Genomic DNA, 17,124 nt, shown 5'->3' on the forward strand with positions numbered 1-17,124 from the left:
GGTATTTTTAAGCATTAGAAGGTATTCTCATTACTAAATTTAACAATTAAATTACTATAGTTATTTCCATTATTAATTTTAAGTAGCAGCACAAATATCTTCATCACTGTCGTCCAGATCATCATGTATGATTCCATTGCTGTGTTCATCTTGGCAAGTGCAGAATGATGGACACCTTAATTGGACCTTACTGCACCCACATGCATGACTACAACCATTGGTGCATGAACATCTGATAAGATTCAGTACCATGTTCAGTGCTAGAGTGGACCTCATGGCAGCTTGCAAGGTGTGTACTCCTCTGTTGTCATCGACAAAATCTCCCATCCAAAATCCAGAGGGTCCATGGGAGGTGAACTAATGAGATGGGCAGACTTTCATGGTGCTGTTTGAAGGTGTGCTCATTTATAGTGTTGCTACAGTGCACCAGGTGTTGGAGACAACTTGGAAAGCGTTGGCATGTTTGTTACTGTTTTGTTTTGCAGGCCATATGCTTCTTCCACAAATGAGCACTCAAGACTTCTGTCAAAGTCTCCTTTCAGCTGTATAGCTCAGCAACGAAGGTGTCACACTGGTTCATTACAACTGTTTCTTCTGAAGCAGGGTTACCAACAGCTTTAAGCATCCCTTTAAACTTTTGGAGAACGTTCAGCATTTGGCCTTTACCAGTTCCAGCAAGAGATGAGGTTGTGTCACAACCAGTTAGCATGTGGGCAGCTAGCATATCTGTTATATACAGGTTGTGAGTTTGGCTCAACAATACTACAAGCGAGAAGGGTCTTGGAACTGTAGATCACAAGCTGAATATGAGCCAACAATGTGATGTGGCTGCAAAAAAGGCAAATGCTATTTTGGGCTGCATTAATAGAAGCATAGCTTCCAAATCACGTGAAGTACTAGTTCCCCTCTACTCAGCACTAGTTAGGCCTCATCTGGAGTACTGTGTCCAGTTCTGGGCACCACACTTTAAGAAGGATGCAGACAAACTGGAGAGGGTTCAGAGGTGCGCAACAAAGATGATCAGGGGACTGGTAAGAAAGCCCTATGAGGAGAGGCTGAAAGAACTCGGCATGCTTAGCCTTGAGAGGAGAAGACTGAGGGGAGATATGATAGCACTCTTCAAATACTTGAAAGGCTGTCACAGAGAAGAAGGCCAGGATCTCTTCTCGATCATCTCAGACTGCAGGACATGGAATAATGGGCTCAAGTTACAGGAAGCCAGAGTCTGGATGAACATCAGGAAAAATGTCCTGACTGTTAGAGCAATACGAGAATGGAACCAATGACCTAGGGAGGTGGTGGGCTTTCCCATGCTGGAGGCATTCAAGATGAAGCTGGACAGCCATCTGTCAGGGATGCTTTTCCTGCATTGAGCAGGGGGTTTGACTTGATGGTCTTATAGGCCTCTTCCAACACTACTATTCTATGATTCTATGTCAATTACTGAATTTGGACCCACAACATTCTTTCATTGTAATTGGTGTTAATATGCATTGGGTATATACAGTATACATTGTAAGCCAGCAGCAGCGAGACATCAGTGTCATCACACCTTACTCATATCGGACGATCTGTGGCATTTGCTGCCTCCCACACGACTACGTCCACAATATTAGGTCAGCTTCCTCATGCGTTGTTGATGGGCCCCATAACCCAACATTAACTTCCACTGGTTGTGGCTCTGGACCAGTTAAAATCAGTCTGTGGGTTTCGTTGACATCAACATTCATTAGTGCATCAGCAATCAATGTGTTTTCATCTTCAAAGAGTTCAGTACCACTTCTCCTTTTGGCAGTGAAGCCAGAGAGAGTTGGTATGGCCTGGAATTTGTTCCCTGTCATTTCTTTCATGTAGGAGCTTTGCTACTTTTCTCATAGTAACTGTCAAACACTACACGCATGATGGGAGTTCATTTCAGTTCTCGCTCTACCATCGTGTACATTTGCGCAGTTGTGGCTGCGCTGGCCACAACACGCACCAGAGCATGGCACAGCCATCATGAATAACTGTGTGGGGTAGAGGTGGTTTGTTCAAGCACTTCTTGTGACAGCAATATTTCCTTTGAGCACACTCTTTGGTGTCTGCCGCATATCACCATCTTCACTGAAGGGAGCAGTAGGCACTGGGGCAAGTCCATGACTAAGTATATCCTCCGTGTTGATGTCGCGAGATGATGTGAGCAATCCCACTGTGTGAGCATAAATCAGAGTATGCTCCACAACCACTTCATGACTACTTACTGCACTTAGTTTTGCAGATTTGGTGACTGCCATTATTGTTTAAATTTTTATGGTAGTAGTTCCATGAAAACCAGAGGGCTAGTTGCTCACAAATTTACTATACTGACTACTCTCAACAGCTACTGCAACATGCACATTTAAGAAGCAATTTTTCAGGATTTGGCCACTGACTATGTTTACTGAAACATTCACCAGGTGACAGGTCACAACATTCTCAAAATTCCCTTTCTTCATGTCCTCCAAATCTTTCAAAATCTGACCCAAAATGTGTTGTGACAGGGCCCAAACAGCCAAAGTCAACAGAGTGAATCCAATTATGCCTCCAGGGCCATGACCATATCGCATGTATGTTGTCTCAATAAACTGATCAGTTCACAGCCCATTCCAAATTTCTTTCTTGTGCCTGACTATGTGTTCACCCACCATGAACTTTATAAATAGCTCTCGATCAAGTTTTTGCATAGTTTTCAAGTAGTAGGACTCATACCATGCATCGTTGAAGGAAATTACAAAATTCTATTTTTATAAGAACAATCATCAAAATTATGTAAGAACAGTGTAAAAACCTTACATGATGTGAAATGTAATATTGTGAAATTTTCCCAAGGTTTGAAGAGTGGCACTCTTTAAACCTTGGGTTTAAATGTAATATTAAAATCAAGGTTTAAATGTAATATTGTGAAATTTCTCCAAGGTTTACAGGGTGGCACTCTTTAAACCTTGGGTTTAAATGTAATATTAAAATCAAGGTTTAAATGTAATATTGTGAAATTTCTCCAAGGTTTACAGGGTGGCACTCTTCAGATTCAGGTTCAGAGCTTCAAAATCATATAAGAACAGTAAACAAAATTATATATAATGAAAAGCAAGGTTCAGCCTGCTCTCCCCCAGACTATATACATACTTACATGAGAGCAAGTTCCATTGAACTCAATGGGATTTACTTCTGAGCAGACATGTATAGGATTGTGCTGTAAAATGTCATTGAAATAGATCATATCTGTTCACAGATTAAACACTAAAGAAATCAGGGAGGCTGAAATGTCACTGTAAACCCACTCTGCAGACATGGCCATCTCAGTGGATTTAAAACACCTGATATAAATTTTCAGACATGCATACCAGCAGCAGAAGACTCAAAAAGCATTTATTTAATAATGATATTTAATAATAAAAGTTATTAGATGCCTTTCTCAGAAAAAGACTCAAAGCATCTTACAACAGGGATTAAAACATGCAAAAAATTAAAACAGCTAAAAGCAATGAACAAAAAATGTGAAATCGCAGCAACCTATCACTCAATGACTGGGTTTACACAACAAGCCACAGTGGGTTCTTCTGTTGTCTGAACCTGGACCACTTCCTGCAGGGTGGCTTATATTTTGTGCCCTGGCTGATTCCCATTTGCAGTAACCACAGCAGAGAGGGGAGCCACGAAAGGGGGGGTATAGATCTCTCTTAAAAGCACTTGCTGGTGACTTGGGGAAGTGTGGAATAGAACAAGGGCACCCACAAGCATCAGCCCAACACTTAAAACTCAGGATCACCTTGCTAAAGGGCCGATCTGGTTCCCATTTCCCAACCTGTCACTGTAAACGGCTGTGGAATCAGCCTATACGCAGTCTCAACTGGTCCATTTCCCTGTATGTTTCATACTGCACTTCCTTCCCTTTGACAGGTAACACATACAAGGGCATTGACAAGGCCAGGCCGTATATATTTGACATCCACAAGTGTGCACGTGTGCAACTGTGAAAGACTGACCATTTTTTAAAAAAAAAATTACGGACATTTGTGCGAATTCCCGGGGCCATAAAAAAAAGCCGGGGAATGAAAACAGGGTTGCGATTGGAGCGGGGAGGGGCAGGCAAGCTGGATTCTGCTGCACAGGCCCCTGGGATAACAAGTGGAAAGGGGGAAAGCGGGGAAGAACAATCCACGGTGGGCCGCATCGTCTGTCGGGCGCACAGTAGGTTGTTCCGAAAGTAACCCACGCTGCGTAGCTTCACTGCAGGGTGGCCTGTCGCACGGTGTGAGCTCACCCAGTCTGAGGGGCAGCCCTGCTGAAAAGAAAAGAAAAAGCCTTCAACTTCTACCCCTCCGTTGAGGACGAACTGGAGTGACTCATGATACGGGTACAGAGCTGTGGCTTCATGATTCGGTCACAACCCGAAGGTTTAACACACCTCTGACTTCTCTCTCTCTCCCTCTCACACACACACACACGCTGCTACCACGGAGCACCTGATGGCACAGGCGCACCCACCGAGGCAGACGTCGGCAGTAGCCACCTGCTGCATAGGGTGGTGCGTGGGGGGGAGGGGCATTTTGATCAGGTAACCCCGCCCGCGCCCCTCTGTGAAATAGTTGCCCTCCGTTCCGAGGCGGGCGTTTCCCTTGCGTCGCTGGGTTCCTTGCTCGTTTCCACCTTCCCCGAAAAGGGCCCGATTCGCCTTCCTGCTGGAGAATCGGGTCCCTGCCGGTGGCTGTCGCCGCAGCTCGAAATCGATCGCCGAGCCGCGGATCAGGGTGGCGATCGATGCGATCTTCTCGCTCCCTCGCCTAGCTGCCTTCCAGGCGACGTCCCGGACACGGCGGAGCAGGCGGAGAAAGTGCGTGGCGCTGTCTGCTGCGTGCATGCCGCACCAGGTACCCCGCAGGCAGGAGCACGCTCCCCTTTTGCTTCTCGGGCCCTCCTCGGTCTTTTTTGGGGGGTGGGGCGAGGAGGAGGAGGAGGAGGAGGCGGCAGCAGCCGAGGCGCGGCTGTTGCAGCCCGATCGCCTGTGCGTTTACTCGCAAGTAAGCCCCTCCCGGTTCCCTGGGGCTTTCCTCGCCTGCAGAGCGTGCGCACGGGATCGCGGCCTGAAGGAAGAGTTTCTCTTCCCGGCTCACGTTTCCCGTGCAGGGCGGCTGCTCCGCGTGGGCTCCGCATCTCCTCCTTCCTCCTCGGCGTGCCGGGGGAGAGGGCAGCGCGGCGCGGCTGCTAAGAGCGTGGCGCGCTTCCGTCCCCCTTGTGGGTGGTTGATTTCCACAGCGGGCTGGCGGGGTCGGGCTCAGACCTGCCGGGAGGTTTCACGCACGCCTCCTCTGTGGCGCGGGAGCCCTGATCGGGTGTGTGTAAGTTAGATCATGGGAACAGTGCAGGGTGAAGGGTTAAGCATCTCTTCTTCCAGGGCAGCTGCCCGAGCGAATTAATAGCCTCCTGTGGTTGCGCCCGAGTCAACGAAAAACACCAGGAGACCTGGTCATGGGTCTTGTCACAGACATGTGGGTCTTGTCACATGTAGTTTGGTCCTTATGATGTGTCTTCATGGAAGCTTCCTATGCGGGTTCCCTGGGTGTTTTCACACCAAAGAAGAACCCCCTCCTGCAGTTTCCACTAACTCTGTGGAGCCACTGGGGTGTAGTGGTGCGAGCGTTGGACTGGGAGTCTGGAGATCCAGGTTCTAGTCCCCACTCGGCCATGGAAGCTCACTGGGTGACTTTGGGCCCGTCACAGACTCTCCACCCAACCTACCTCACAGGGTTGTTGTTGTGAGGATAAAATGGAGAGGAGGAGGATAATGTAAGCCGCCTTGGGTTCCATGCAAGAGGGGAAAAAGTGGGATATAAATGCAATAAATAAATAAATCTGGGTTCAGTTCACAACTCTGGGAGTTTTTCCTGCGCTGTATCATTCCTGTTCTTTTGGGGATTTGAAAGAATCCACTACAGGGACACATCAGCGTGACAAGATCTGTGTTTATCACATGAACATACGAAGGGCCCCGTTAAATAAAGACTTGTTTGTAACCTTTTGCCAGTCATGAGGGTGTGATGGCTTGTACTGCTTGGGAAAGGGGTGAGAAACCCATCTGTTTACTCTGTTGACTAACATGGGAGGGATGCTCATACTCGGATTTGGCAGAACTTGGTTTTGTCACTAATTTTGAGAAGATTAAAAATCAAACTGGTATATTCAGACATCAAATCAATCTGACATCACTGCCCCAGTGTAGGTGATATTGTTCAAATGCCTTCTGGTTTCTGTAAGGCTGTGGCCAACAATTAGTTTTGGAAGAGGGCCATGGGCCATTTGGACAATGGAGGGAGGAGGGCAAGGGTCTGTGTTCCTCTCCCCCAAATTATTTGCTGCCAAGTCAAATGCCTACTGCTCATCCAAGTCTAGGTCTGATGCTGGCAATAGGGGGGCTGGATGAACAGATTTGGCTCAAAGGCTTCCAGCTGCTGACACCTGTGGTAAATACTAGAGCTGTGCACAAATGGCTTCTCAAAATTCTCCCGCCTATTTGTGGGAAGAAAAATTGGGGGGACAATTTCACCAAATTTCTCCTAGAGGAAGAGAATTTCTCCAACAGTTTCTCACAGATAGGGCTCACTATTGGCAGGGGCTGTAGCACAGATTCTTTTTTTTTTCCCCTCAGCGTTTTTGGTTTATTGCACTGCTTCTGTAGTTGGCAACAGCATCAACTGTGTTGAGGCTTCCACTTTTCTGAGGCAGAATTTAGGATTTTGGGGGGTTGTATTTTGAGCTTACCTGATCTCTGCAAGGTGGCCGAGGGTGCTGTGCGTGTTCTCTCTCTCTATTACACGTCTTTCCACTGCTCTGCAGCCTCCCAAGCCACCTGCACTTCCTGAACTGAAAAAGCCCCATGGGAGGAATTGCCTCATGATGTCTTCCTCATGATGGCTTTAAATGAAGGGCAGGAAACTGAGGAGGCTACATGCTGCCACAGAGATTATTGTACAACGACAGGCAGGACACTCATGCACACCCCTCAGCCACCTCATAAGTAAGCGCAAGAACCCCAAACCCAACCCATGAGAATTTCTCGAAAATTTCTCCTCCTTTGAATGTCTTTTTAAAAGCAATTTCTTTTCTATCAAATTGAATAAGAATGGTCGAAAAAAATATGGGAGAAATTTTCGGCACAGCACTAGTAAATGCATTAAGGGAGCAATCCTACCAGGATTATGCGGGATAGGCGGCTGCCTCCAAACTCGGAGGCGACTGCCTATCCAATGCAGGGCCGGAGAAGCACGTAGGGGATCGTCTCCTCTGCTCTTCAGCCGCCCTGCATTTGTGGCTAGACGGCTGTTTTTGGCTGTCTAGCCGCAGGAAGTCGGAGCGGGGGAAGCGGCTGCCAGATGACTCTTTGGATATGTCGTATCAGCATTTCCATCTTCCCTGCCCCAGAACACCCCCAGGAACACCCCGTTTTCGCTGCTCTGTGCTCCTCTTCTGAGTGCGGAGTGCAGGGCCACTCCGTGCTGCCTACGAGGCAGTGCGGGGTGGGGGAGGTCAGTTCTCAGGGAACCGACCTCAGAGCACAGGCTCCGAGATCGGTTCCCCAAAAGTGACTTATCCTATGGCTGTCTAGCCGCTGACTAGTGGCCATAGGATTGTGCCCTAATAGTAATAATAAAGCTCCTTGATATTCTGCATTTGTATGACCAGTTAATAAGCAAATTTCCCCCTGATTTTTCTTGATTACTACCTGTCCATATCCCTTCATCATATATCCTCCTGTGTTCTCTGTTAAGATGTCAAACATCTGTCAACCTGCAGCTGTTTTGCTTCAGTACTGGATGGGATGTTGTTGCATCCTAAAGTGCCCTTGGTTTGAAGCATTTGTTTTTACAGTTGCAGAATTAGGAAGACAGCAGTTACTCATTGAACACTGCATACTGAGATGTTATGAGTTAGAAGTAGGTCTGGCAGTGCCTGGCAGTGTCAACGGCGTGTAACCCTGCTCAAACTGGCTAACACAGGCCACAAATTACATAGTTCAAAATCTTTAACCTTTTGGGCTCTAAAATCATAAAAGCTGCTTTAAAAAAAGGTGTGTGTGTGGTGGTGGTGGGGAGAGACAGACCAAAATTACATAGGGTATTTTATCACAACAGATGGAAATAAATAACTCGCAGCGGGTATTCGTCAAAAAGTAAATTTCCAAATTTTACAGTACTTATCCAAGGGGATATGCACCGTATACACAGAGAACGGGCAGAGGGCGGGGACCTACAAGAGGAACAACAAATATCCCATAAAGGTCCTCTGTTCCCTCTAGAACATTGAACTTGAAAACCTCTCCTCTTGCTGTTACTGCAGCTTGGGCCTGTACTCTGGAAAAATTGGATGGTGGTGGGAAAAAAAACAGTAGAGGAGGGAACCCCCCAGGTTCACAGTAGATCTGGCTACGTGTGCTTACAGTAGAGTAAAAGAGAAAGGTAACTTTCAGCTACAGAATTAGCATAACGTGTAGCTTGGCTCTCATTTCTACTTTTATAGCAATATTTTTTTAAAAATTCTCTTCACAATGTCACTAATAGCAGCTTCTATCAAGAAGATCCTATTTCTTTATTTTGGGTGGGTGGGTGGAGGAATTCATCCTTGTAATATTAGGGGCAAGTCTCAGTAAATCCCAGCCACAGGTCTTCTTCCTTATGTGGAGTTTCTTCTGCTGCTGGCTGGGCTGACTGAGGTACTCCCCTTTGCAGGTGATGCTGTGGAAGCAGGTTCAGCAAAATTACATGCACTGGGAAGGCTGGTCTTAACGTTTTAAGAACAGTGACAGCCACATCATTTTGCTGTTTGTTGTGTGCTTCTTTGAGGCTGGAGAACAATCGGGTTTTTTTCTTTCAGGGGTCGTGAAGCGGTATGATCACTGCTTTTGGTGTGCGCACTCAAGTCACTGTCATCTCTGTTCACATATCTGCAGGTTTTTGTAAAGCTTTCAAACCTGTTTGGCTAGAGAGGGCAGTGCAACCGAAGAAACGAGGATGTACGCTTTGGGCAACCATGGGTCTGTTGTACCACCTCCAGCGTTTTTAAAAATTACTGACTGTCTTCAGCTACAAAACATCCAGTGACCAGACCACCATTACTGAAGAGGGTACTTGGCTTCGTGGTTGGATCAAATATGACAGTTCTGACAAAGACTGTTGCTGGGGTGTGGGTGTGTGTCCTTCTCTCTCTGACCTGGTTTGTGTGTAATGAGAAGCCACCTTGGGTGAATTTCCCTGCAGGGCTTCTCGTTGCAGTCTTGGCTACCATTTTGAATATTTGAGCCGTGGTGAGGGTGCACAGTAGCTTGTAATTACATGCAAACCCAGCAAAGGTGGGTTGTTGGGGTGGCTGACAAGCCATTGAATCCATTGGCTGTTTTAGGGTTGCAGGTGGTTCCTTGTTAAGTGTGAATCAGGCCACCCTCTCTCATATTTATAATAATTATTAGGCACGGGCCAGGGAATTGCTTCTGTGCAAGTCACAGGCAGATTGGCAAGTACAGCTTTGGTCCTATAGCTGTAGGACAGGGGTTAAGGAGTTAGTAGATCTCCAGATGTTTTGGACTTCAACTTCCAGCATGCCTGACCATTGGCCATGCTGGCATGGGCTTCTGGAAGTCCAAAATATCTGGAGATCTACCTTCCACCCACCCCTGCTGTAGGTGATTGCTTGAAATGAAGCTGATTTCATCTCAGTCATCCTTTGATTTCAATCAAGCCTATTTTCAGAATTCACATTGTCCTAGTATTTATTTATTACATTTCTATGCCACCTTTTAGCCAACACTCCTGGCTAGATTCTGTATGCATATCTACTCAGAAGTAAGCCCCATTAAGTTCACTCCCAGGTAAGTATGTATGGAACCTAATTGATAATTGTTTCTGTAGACTGCATTAATGTGCTTAATTTGTTGCTGTTAGTTTTTTGTACCCTGCCTTGAGCCACTGGATTGATGGCATTAATAATAAATTTTAAAAACCCGAATGAATGAATGAATGAATGAACTGGGGCTTTTGACCAATGATTAATATTTTTTATTTTAAAAATTGTGTGCTGGGCCTTAGGCTTACTTATAAACAATACCTCTCTGAGCCGGACGTTTTTATATTAAAGCTCAGGAATATGTGAACATCATCTGCTTACCTGAGAGCAAAAGGGATGCCTCATGTGTCCAGAGATATTCTTCTCTTTATTCCAGAGTTGAGTTTTAGCATACGGTGTATGTTTGGGGGCTGATGCATAGTTCAAATTAAGCCCTGCTTTTGCCAGAATTCATCCTGGTAGATTATGTCCATGGTGAATAATATAATAGAATATTGTATTTGTTATTTTATGTTTGTGTGTGTGTTTTAAATTTTTTTTTATCTTTAACAATGCAAATAATTACTCTCACAGGTGAAGGCAATCCAGTGGTAGTTTATTTACTGTTATTTGTTTCTTACTTACTTTTTTACCCTGGTTCTTGGCTGCTCATATTCCCCCAAAGCTGCTTACAAATATCCATAAACTACATTGAACAAAACACAATAAAGTACAATTAAAAAGCTAAAAATCAATCACAGAATAAAATAACAGGATGAAGGTGGAAAATAACTATTGATGCCATTAAAACCGAGTAAACAACACAGGATTTTCTAAGAAGAACGGTTATGTAGCTCACTCCTGTGTAAGTTTACTGGGAAGTAATTCCCACTGTGTTTAGCGGAACGTACTTCTAAGTAAAGATGCATAGGCTTGAAGCTGCTGTAATGCTGCAATTCTGTGTATGTTTATTCAGAAGTAAGCCCAACAGAGTTCAATGGGACTTACTCCCAAGTTCAGTGTGCATAGGGTTGCAGCGCTACTCCTTGAAATAAGTCTCATTGTGTTCAGTGGGGCTTACAGGCATGCATATGGTTGTAGCCTTGCTGTCAGGAGTGCCCTGGCGGCCTCTTTCAGTCTACTCCAATAGCTAACTCAAGACACAGACAAAAGGATTCTTTTGAAGGCTTTAATCCTTTTATAACTTAATGACTCTTTCAGATGCTAATCACCAGCGACTAAGCAAGGAACAGCAGAGTAGCCTATGCTCCAGGTTAGGCAGTTGGTCCCCGTTTGAAGGAGAATCACGAGAAGACCCTGAACTTAAGAAGCTGCCTCAGACCAGGACTGGCTGTTTGTCCATGTAGCCTGGACTTCCCCAAGCTGGTTTCTTCTAGAAGCTTTGGACTCCAACTCCTGTCAGCCCCATCCAGGCTGCTGGGAGTTGTAGCCCCAGATGTTTGGAGAACACCATGTTGGTGTGAAACCCAATATTGTCTACCCTTGGGCGGATGTTTTCCCCATCACTTGCTTTTTCCATCACTTGAGGTCTTGGGCAGATGTCTTTCCTATCACCTGCTCTCTGATTATGTTAAGTGGAAATGCCGTGGATTAAACCTAGGAGCTTCTACTGCATGCAAAGCATGTGTTCTACCGCTGAGCTATGATTTCTCTCCTAAATGGGGCCTGGAAAACTCTGTTGTTTGGGAATTGGTGTGCACAGCAAAGGGTTGTGTGTCGCTCATGGCCTCAGGCTGCACACTGGGGATGCTCAGCCACAAGGGGCAGTGCTGAATGAACATTCAGCATCATGCGTCCGTCCATGCATGTGCCTGAAGTTCACAACCCAGCAAGGGAGGTACAGGTAGAAACCACTTTGTTTGAAAATACGTCGTCTCGACAATCATTCCTCTTTTTACAATGTACTCTTCTTTAAAGAGAGCTGTAAATTACGTGGTTTGTACAACCTTTGTTATTTTGCTTATTATTCAGTTTTGACTTTGGGTGGCAACTTTGCTTCTATAAAAATCAATATTTACCCATTAAAAATTGAACCCTCCCAAGCTTGGCTCATTCATTTGGCTGCTTCCCTGCTCCTCCAGAACTCAGCTTTTCCAGTCCCATGAACTGTGTGTCGCACTATCTGTCAATCTGGCCAATGCCAAATGTACTTATAGATTAATCTCTTCACACTGCAGTGCGCTTTTTGCCACCTGCTGTACGTAACGGTCCATGGTTCCGTATAAATCAGCTTTAAATGTATTTATTTTAAAATCAATATTTGTGTGCGCCTGCCAATTTGGGGCAATTTCTGAATTGAGCTTTCACGGGAGTATTACACTTAGAATATAGCTTAAATATAATTAAACATTGAATTAATAAGCAAGGTGCATGCGGTGATTTTTAATACTTTTGTTTTGTTTTGTTTTGTTTCATTTTAGTTTTAAAAGCACAACTAAGCTGCTATGGAGCGTGTGTTTACTCCACTGGAATGTCTGCTTCCAACCGGTATCGTACCTACTGCTTACATTTCCTTTAAGAATGTTTTTGTTGCAAGTGCATTCCTGTATTACCACGTTAAAAGGATGCTTGAGAGATCTGATGGGCAGTGATGGTGGTATGTAACATTTGCAAAGAGTAGTAGTTCAAGGCCGAGTCAGACTTTCATAGCATATATCCATAGTGATGAATATAAAACATAGACAGGGAGTTTAGAAATTGGCATGATCGTGTTCAGACCAGAAGCCAAAGAACATGGCCACTGATTTGGGGTTTAACTCAGAGAACCTACCTTTACCGTTACATTACCAATGCACCAGGAAGGGATGCTACCATTGAGCCAACTGCCCCAATATTCCTGGATCTGGTCACTGTGGATGAATGACAGGACCAGAGAAGGAACAAGGTAGAAAGCACAGTGGCAGTAGAAACCTCTACCATATTGCTACCAGTAAAGGTGGTTTTTTTGGGTTGCGACCTGACAGCCCTACCATGAATACAGAATCTGTATTTTTTTTTTTTTAATGTATTTCTATACCACTTTTATGAAGTAAACCAAGGTGGCTTCCAACAAGTTCAGAAAATAAAAACCACAATGAAATAAAAACATAATGAAACATTAAAAACAAACTTGAAAACTGTAACAGCAGTGTAAAAAGCCAAGCGGGGACCAATTGCAAGTGCAACTCCAGAGGAAATGTGTTCCAGATTGAGGGGGGGGGGCACATAGGAGAAAGTCTTTTACCACATGCCCTGCGAGCGGGCCTCTCTGTAAGTGAGGGGGCCTTCAAAAAGGCATCTCCTGCTGATCTTAGTAACAGAGCAGGTTCCTACCGAGATAGGTGGTCCCTCAGATAGCAAGGCCCTAAGCAGTTTAGGTTGGGGCACAATCCTATCAAGATAGTTGACAGCCTCTGAAGTCATAGAGCGGTGACTGTCCCATGCAGGTCGGGCGGAGCACAAAGCAGATCCTCTCCTCCGCATTCTGCCCACTCTGCATTGTTGGCTAGATGCGCGTTTTTGCGCGTCTAGCTGGTACTTTGGAGAGGGGGCGGGAACGGGCCTGGAGACCCTGTAGGAAGCAGCATAAAGAGGCTTCCGTGCGCTCCTTTCCACCCCACCCCCAGGAAACCCCCTTTTCACCCTCTCCACGCTCCATTTTATGAGCACGGAGAGGCAGCCGCAGCAGTTCTCACCATGCAGGCAAGAGGGGGAGGGGAGTGTGGTTTCCTGGCTCTGAGCTTGGAGCGCTGTCACTGAGTTCAGAGCCAGGAAACAGAAAAATCTAGCCAGTGTCTAGTGGCAAGATGATTGCTCTCTTAGGGTGCAATTCGATGCATGTTTAGACAGAAAAAAATCCTACAACTCCCAGCATTCTCCTCCAATTAGCCATGGTGGCTGGGGCATACTGGGCGTTGTAGGACTTTTTTCTCCTTAAACGTGCATAGGATTGCACCCAGAGGGAGCAATCCTATGGCTGCTAGTCAGCACCTAGACGGCCGTAGGATATGTGGTTTCCGGGGAACCCACCTCAGAGCCCGGCTCCAAGGTCAGTTCCCGGAGAACCGACCTTCCCCTCCTTCCGCACTGCCTCGCAGGCAGCGCAGGATGGCCCCCTGCTCCATGCTCGGAAGAGGAGCGTGGAGCGGCCAAAACGGGGCACTCCGGGGCGGGGAAGGCGGAAATGCTGGGACGACATATCCTTCGTGTCGTCTGGCAGCCTCCTCCCCCGCTCCGCCCTCCCGCAGCTAGACAGCCGAAATTGGCTGTCTAGCCGCAAGTGCAGGGCAGGAGAAGCGCGGAGAGAAAGATCCCCTCCGTGCTTCTCCTGACCTGCATTGGATAGGCGGCCACCTCCGAGTTTGGAGGCGGCTGCCTGTCTCCGTAGGATTGTGTCCTTAGAGTTTTAAAAGGTTAAAACCAACACCTTGAACTGAGCCTGGAAAACAGTTGGCAACCAGTGCAGATTTTTCATTATTGGGATGATGGGATCACAGTACTGTGCACAGCTTAGCAGGCTAGCTGCCTCATTTTGCATCAACCGAAGCTTCCAGACACTCTTCAAAGGTAGCCCCACCTAGAGCACATTGCAGTGATCTAACCGTGATGTAACCGAGGCATGGATAACAACTGTTGCCAGTTGTTCCTGTGGACCCGTGGAAATCTAAGCTTTCCTTAAAAATAGATGAATATGTGAATTAGTTTCTGGTCCCTGTGTCCAAAATACTTGCCCTTCATATTCTTCTTTCATGAATGTCTGTTTTATTTATTTGTTACATTTACATGGCACCTTTCCTCCAAGGAGTTCAGGGAGGCATGCATAGAGCAACCCTATCTTCACATAATGACTTCACTGAATTCCTGAAAATAACTTCTTGTCTGAAAGGGGATTTGAACCCAGGTCTCTGGTCACCCCCACTCCTCCAATTTCCCAGTTTCATTTGTAACTGGACTTGGCAAATCATACTCTTTTTCTGAAAGATCAGAAAACAGCTTGGTTTCTTTCAAGCCCAGTTACGAGGCAAATAGGAACCCTGCCACTCCGAGGTTGATATCTTCAAGCCATCCTTTCATCTGCTGTGAGATTTCACACCTTTCTACTTTCCTCCAACCTGCATATGAAGATGATTCAGGGACTGCAATTAGTCCAAAATACAGCTGCCAGACAGCTGGCCAGGACCAGTAGGGTGGAACGTGTCTCGCCAATTTTACAAACACATTGATTGGCATAATTCACAGTGATCATAGAACAGTAGGGTTGGAAGGGGCCTACAAAGCCATCGAGTCCAACCCCCCTTTAAGAGTGCTCTTAAAGCCCTATACAGCTTGGGACCTGGGTATCTGATGGACTGCCTGCTCCCACATGAACCTGCCCCATAAGTGAGATCCGCATCTGAGGCCCTACACTGAGCGCCCCTGCCATCTGTTAGGTGAGTGGGAACCTGGGAACGGGCCTGGCACCCAGTCTATGGAACAGCCTCATCGGGGTGTGATGTGATCAGAATGAATGACTTGCAATGCCAGCCAAAGACCTTCAGGAAACCCAGGCTTCCTGAAATGTTCAGTTCTGAGGATACTGCTGTCTGACAATTTTATTATTTGTATTTGTGCTGTTCTTTTAGTATTCCTTGCATTTCAAACATTGCTTTATTTGTTCTTTATTTTTAATTTATAAGCTGCCTTGGGAATATTTATACATCAAACGTCCAGGTGAAACTGTTTTACTTTAATAAAAAATCCTCCCACTGAAGGTGAAGCTCCAGCCACTTCTCGCTTGCCCACATACCTTGCTGCTATTTTGGGGAGGAAGGCAAGTTTCTCTTTCTCTGTACCTGGCACTTGAAGCTGCTACAGCAGCTTGTCGGGGGCCAAGATAGCTGAAAAATGAGGTTTTCCCAGTGCCCCAGATGTTCATCAGGAGTTCTGGGGAAATTATATTTCCTAGTACTCCTGGTGTCTGGCTTGCTGAACTACACCAACAGGGGGCACAAAATAGATCTTCTTTTCCTGCCATCGCTATTACCAGTACAACAGGAAGGTAAATTTCTGGTAGGAAGGAGGTTGGAGGAACATTGGGAGTGAATGCGAGGAAGGGGCTAAGTTCTTCTTTGGCACAGATTAACATCTGAGATGGAGAAGAACTTGGGAGTTGTAATGCTTGCTTCATACTTGCAGCGAACGTTAGAGGTTGCCGCAGTTCATATTCCATGCCAAGGAATAGAAACTTCTGCTAGAGTTCAAGTCCAGCACTCTGCTCACAATACCGTACTGGCTGAAAGGTCAAGCACTGATCCTTGCCAGGTCTCCAAGGCTAGAGACACCTCCGTGGTATGATTTTGGCATTTGCTGATTCAGAGAAATGTTTGATATTCTTCCGCTTGACTTCAGCTGAGTTACGGTTTTAAAAGACCGTTTTAAAAGACCGCTATTTTACACACATCTGAGCTATTGATGTTAAAAGGTTTTTTCACTCCCCCATTAGCATCTGTCAATCCATTGCCCTCAATTAAATGATCCAGAGCCATTTAATGGTTTGAAAGAGAGCATGTGCTAGGCAGCTGTCTGTAAACCTGAAAAGTTTTTTCTACTAGAAAAAACATTTTTTCTTCTCTTTTCTGCTGCTTTCCTCGGTACCACTTCCTTACACATTACCATTCATTTGTGTCCTGCTTGAAACCAAGGTCACCTGTTTGCCCCAGGAATTAACAAAATGGTTTACCATTAACTGCAAAAGACTTTGTTGCACCAATGTATGCAGGGGGATTATGAATCTTCTGCACTGAAACATCATAGAGGAGCTATAATGAAATATTGTGCAAAACGTTTGGGGGTAGATTGTAACAATTCTGATGGCCCAGGCAGAAATACTTGGTTAGAGTGTTGTCTTGCAAAGCAGCAACAGTCTATGTATATTAAAGCTCTATGATTTGAAATAAATAAATAAATAAATAAGTAAGTAAGTAAGACAGAAATCAATGGGTCTTAAGTAGTCATAACAAACTGCACACATTGATTTCGATTCTTCTGTTTGCAAAAAGAAAAGCAGTCATGTACCCATCAAAAGGGAATATGAGATAGCCACAACTGTTCTTCTCAACTTGGGGAGAAGACAACAGTTTATTTGTGATTTGTCTTTAGGTAGTTCCATGATTTTAAAGCTTACGAGCACTGTGATTATAGAATCATAGGGTTGGAAGGGGCCTACAAGACCATCGAGTCCAACCCCCTGCTCAGTGCAGGAAGCCTGATTGCCAGGCGTACTAACCAGGACTGACCCTACTTAGCTTCCGGGAT

General features: G+C 45.6%; 2 protein-coding genes across 13 annotated transcripts in view; both read left to right on the top strand.

Moving 5' to 3' along the window:
- Nucleotides 1-4,808: 4,808 nt before the first annotated feature.
- TPK1 (thiamin pyrophosphokinase 1) overlaps nt 4,809-17,124 on the top strand; it is a 417,079-nt gene continuing 404,763 nt past the window's right edge. For 8 of the 12 annotated variants that reach the window (XM_084857754.1, XM_084857759.1, XM_084857756.1 and 5 more), the window contains exons 1-2: nt 4,809-4,889; nt 12,273-12,339. In XM_084857754.1, the coding sequence (XP_084713880.1) occupies nt 12,297-12,339 (43 nt within the window). In that variant the 5' untranslated portion in view covers nt 4,809-4,889; nt 12,273-12,296. Of the gene's footprint in view, nt 4,890-4,950; nt 5,040-12,272; nt 12,340-17,124 lie in introns of those variants that run through there. The other 4 variants (XM_084857758.1, XM_084857766.1, XM_084857757.1 and 1 more) reach the window with 3 other exon arrangements.
- On the top strand, nt 4,878-9,453 carry LOC146344627 (uncharacterized). Its single transcript, XM_084859807.1, has 2 exons — nt 4,878-5,353; nt 8,963-9,453. The coding sequence occupies exons 1-2, from the start codon at nt 4,878-4,880 to the stop codon at nt 8,970-8,972; spliced, it is 486 nt and encodes a 161-aa protein (XP_084715933.1). The 3' UTR covers nt 8,973-9,453.

This window comes from Heloderma suspectum, chromosome 5 (genome assembly GCF_057233095.1).
Source record: "Heloderma suspectum isolate Gila_16-S chromosome 5, 16-S_ref, whole genome shotgun sequence".
NCBI lineage: Eukaryota > Metazoa > Chordata > Lepidosauria > Squamata > Helodermatidae > Heloderma > Heloderma suspectum.

Excerpts from the sequence above, each read along its gene's own strand:
- LOC146344627 (XM_084859807.1), top strand. The coding sequence starts at position 4,878 with ATGCCGCACCAGGTACCCCGCAGGCAGGAGCACGCTCCCCTTTTGCTT.